Consider the following 2,557-nt stretch of genomic DNA (forward strand, 5'->3'; position numbering starts at 1 on the left):
AAGAAGCATAACACAAGTATACCCAAATCACAAAGACAACATCATCAAAAGAGAGGGATAGAGAAGGAGAGAAACATGAAGAGGAGGGACCTCGCCACTATTGGGCCCTCCCTATCCAATGTATACATCAAGATGGGTCCCACCAAATGTGGGCCCTCAAATCATCAAAATAAACAAATTAATGCTATGAACACCCACCTTAGATCTTAGACTCCTTTCACCGATGCGATCTAGAGCTCCAAGGGAATGATTTCAATGGTCAAGATGATCTTTGGATGGTGGAGACGGGAGATAGAAAGTGGGCCACACAAACTCTATCCATAGAGCTTGGACGATTGCTCACATGGGGTTGCTTGAGAAAATGGAGTGAAGAGAGAGAGAAAGAGGAGTGATGTAAGGGAGATAGATGGGTGATGGATGGAGTGATGGATGATGGATGATGGGTGGTATGGGTTGTGTAAGAGAGAGTTGACTTGGGAAATGGCTTGTGTACTTGGGGATGGGATGGAGTGATGAGTTGTACTTTGATTGATTGATGAGATTGATTTAACATTTGGTAGAGATTCTCTTGCGTGGCATTTTTCCTATAACTGAATGCGTGCCCACATCTCTTAGCCCGAGTATCGCCTCGGCGCACGAGATATGGCATCGGAACTGCGGCGACGGCGCAGTCGCTAGGGTACAAGTCTTGGGTCAAGCTGACTTTGGTATGCAGGACTCGGCTTAGGATCGCACGTAAACATCAGATACAGGTCGAGGGTTATCAAAATTCGACTGTGGAAGCCTACGGAACGGTACAGTCTAGGATACGGGCCTCACACAATCACCTTCTCATTCTGCATAATCATGCATCCTAGTCCAATCTATGATGCGTCGCTATAGACCACATACTTAGCCCCTTCTTCTGGAAGTGTGAGCACGAGGGCCGTGGTGAGTCTTTTCTTGAATTCCTGAAAAAACGTCTCTACTTTAGCGTTCCAACTGAATTTCACATTCTTCTTAGTCAATTGAGTTTGGGGTCGAGCGATACGAGAAAATTCCTTTATGAATTGCCGATAATATCCAACCATCCCCAAAAAGCTCCTGACTTCGGTGCTGTATCAAGTTGTTCCCACTTCACTACAGCCTCGACTTTGGTTGGATCAACCGCAATACCTTCCTTCTTCACAACGTGACCCAAAAATTTTACTTCTTTCCTCCAGAAGTCACATTTTAATAACTTTACATACAGCTGCCTTTCCTGGAGGGTCTTCAAGACAGTTCTCAAGTGCGCCCCATGCTCTTCACGACTCTTGGAATAAACCAGGATGTCATCAATGAAGACTATGACAAATCAGTCTAGGTATGGCAGAAAGACCCGATTCATCAAGTCTATGAATACTGCAGGTGCATTAGTGAGCCCGAATGGCATCACCAAGATTTCATAATGCCCATATCTGGTGCGGAACGCTGTCTTGGGAATGTCTTCTTCTCTGACTCTCAACTGATGATAGCCCGACCTGAGATCGATTTTCAAGAAATATTTAGCACCCTTAAGCTGATCGAATAAGTCGTCGATACGTTGTAAAGGATACTTATTCTTCACTGTAGCCTGATTCAATCTCCTGTAGTCGATACAAAGGCGCCGTGACCCGTCTTTCTTTTTCACAAATAACACTGGTGCACCCCATGGATATACACTAGAGCGGATGAATCCCTGCCCCAATAATTCATTGATCTGCACCTGCAATTCTTCCATCTCACATGGCGGCATTCTATATTAAGTCATGGATATCTGGGTGGTACCGGGTAGGAAGTCAATGGTAAAATCTACCTCTGTCCTTGGTGGCAATCCTAGTATGTCTCGAAACACTTCTGGGAACTCACCCACCACCGGTATATGGTCAATGATGATCTCTGCTGATTCTGCCTCTTCTAGAGCCCGTAGACCTTCATAGGTCTCAAATTGACGCCTTCCTTGTATAGTGAAGGGTGACTGCCTAAGTAACGTTACCGTAATCGTCCAGGCATGGCAATCCAATATCGCATGAGCCTGGGTAAGCCAGTCCATACCAATAATGATATCGAATTGTTTCATTTTCATTACAACTAGTTCATACGAGTCTCATGGCCTTCCCATACAACCAGGCATGTAGGACAAAATCTCACAGTTTCTACAAATCCTCCCATTGGAGATGCTATGACTAAGGGTCGTTCAAGGCAGTTCAATTCTAAATTTAATTCTTTAGCTGCAGATGAACTAACAAGAGATATAGTAGAACCTGAATCAAACAGAACAAATACTGGAATATTCTGAAGATAAGTCGTACCTTGGACAACTCGTGGAGTGTCCCCATCCCGTTCTTTTGCGTACATAGCAAATACCCGAGCTGTGGGGGCTCTATTCTATAGCGGAGCTGCCGGTCTCTGAAATGGAGGTCGGCTACTAATAGGTGGCCTAGCCACAGACTGCGGTGGATGGGGCTAAATTGCTAGTGGCTTAGGCTTGTCACCCTCATCACGTGCCCTCCTGAAGTAAAACTTGGCGGTATGCCCCGGCTTCCCACAATAATTGCAC

At 45.3% G+C, this 2,557-nt stretch overlaps 1 protein-coding gene across 1 annotated transcript; it reads right to left on the bottom strand.

The window, feature by feature from the left end:
* Nucleotides 1–1,759: 1,759 nt before the first annotated feature.
* On the bottom strand, nt 1,760–2,355 carry LOC131254909 (uncharacterized). The gene is made up of 3 exons (XM_058255613.1): nt 2,310–2,355; nt 2,149–2,261; nt 1,760–2,032 (listed from the first exon to the last, which is right to left on the bottom strand). The coding sequence occupies exons 1-3, from the start codon at nt 2,353–2,355 to the stop codon at nt 1,760–1,762; spliced, it is 432 nt and encodes a 143-aa protein (XP_058111596.1).
* Nucleotides 2,356–2,557: the final 202 nt, after the last annotated feature.

The sequence above is a fragment of the Magnolia sinica genome, chromosome 9 (genome assembly GCF_029962835.1).
Source record: "Magnolia sinica isolate HGM2019 chromosome 9, MsV1, whole genome shotgun sequence".
Classification (NCBI taxonomy): Eukaryota; Viridiplantae; Streptophyta; class Magnoliopsida; order Magnoliales; family Magnoliaceae; genus Magnolia; species Magnolia sinica.

What these genes read in the sequence shown, in the direction of transcription:
- LOC131254909 (XM_058255613.1), bottom strand. Translation starts at nt 2,355, where the DNA reads ATGTACGCAAAAGAACGGGATGGGGACACTCCACGAGTTGTCCAAG. An exon ending in CACTCCACGAGTTGTCCAAG is followed by an intron (nt 2,262 to 2,309) that starts GTACGACTTATC and finishes TGTTTGATTCAG; the next exon opens with GTTCTACTATATCTCTTGTT. An exon ending in TGGGAGGATTTGTAGAAACT is followed by an intron (nt 2,033 to 2,148) that starts GTGAGATTTTGT and finishes TGGCTTACCCAG; the next exon opens with GCTCATGCGATATTGGATTG.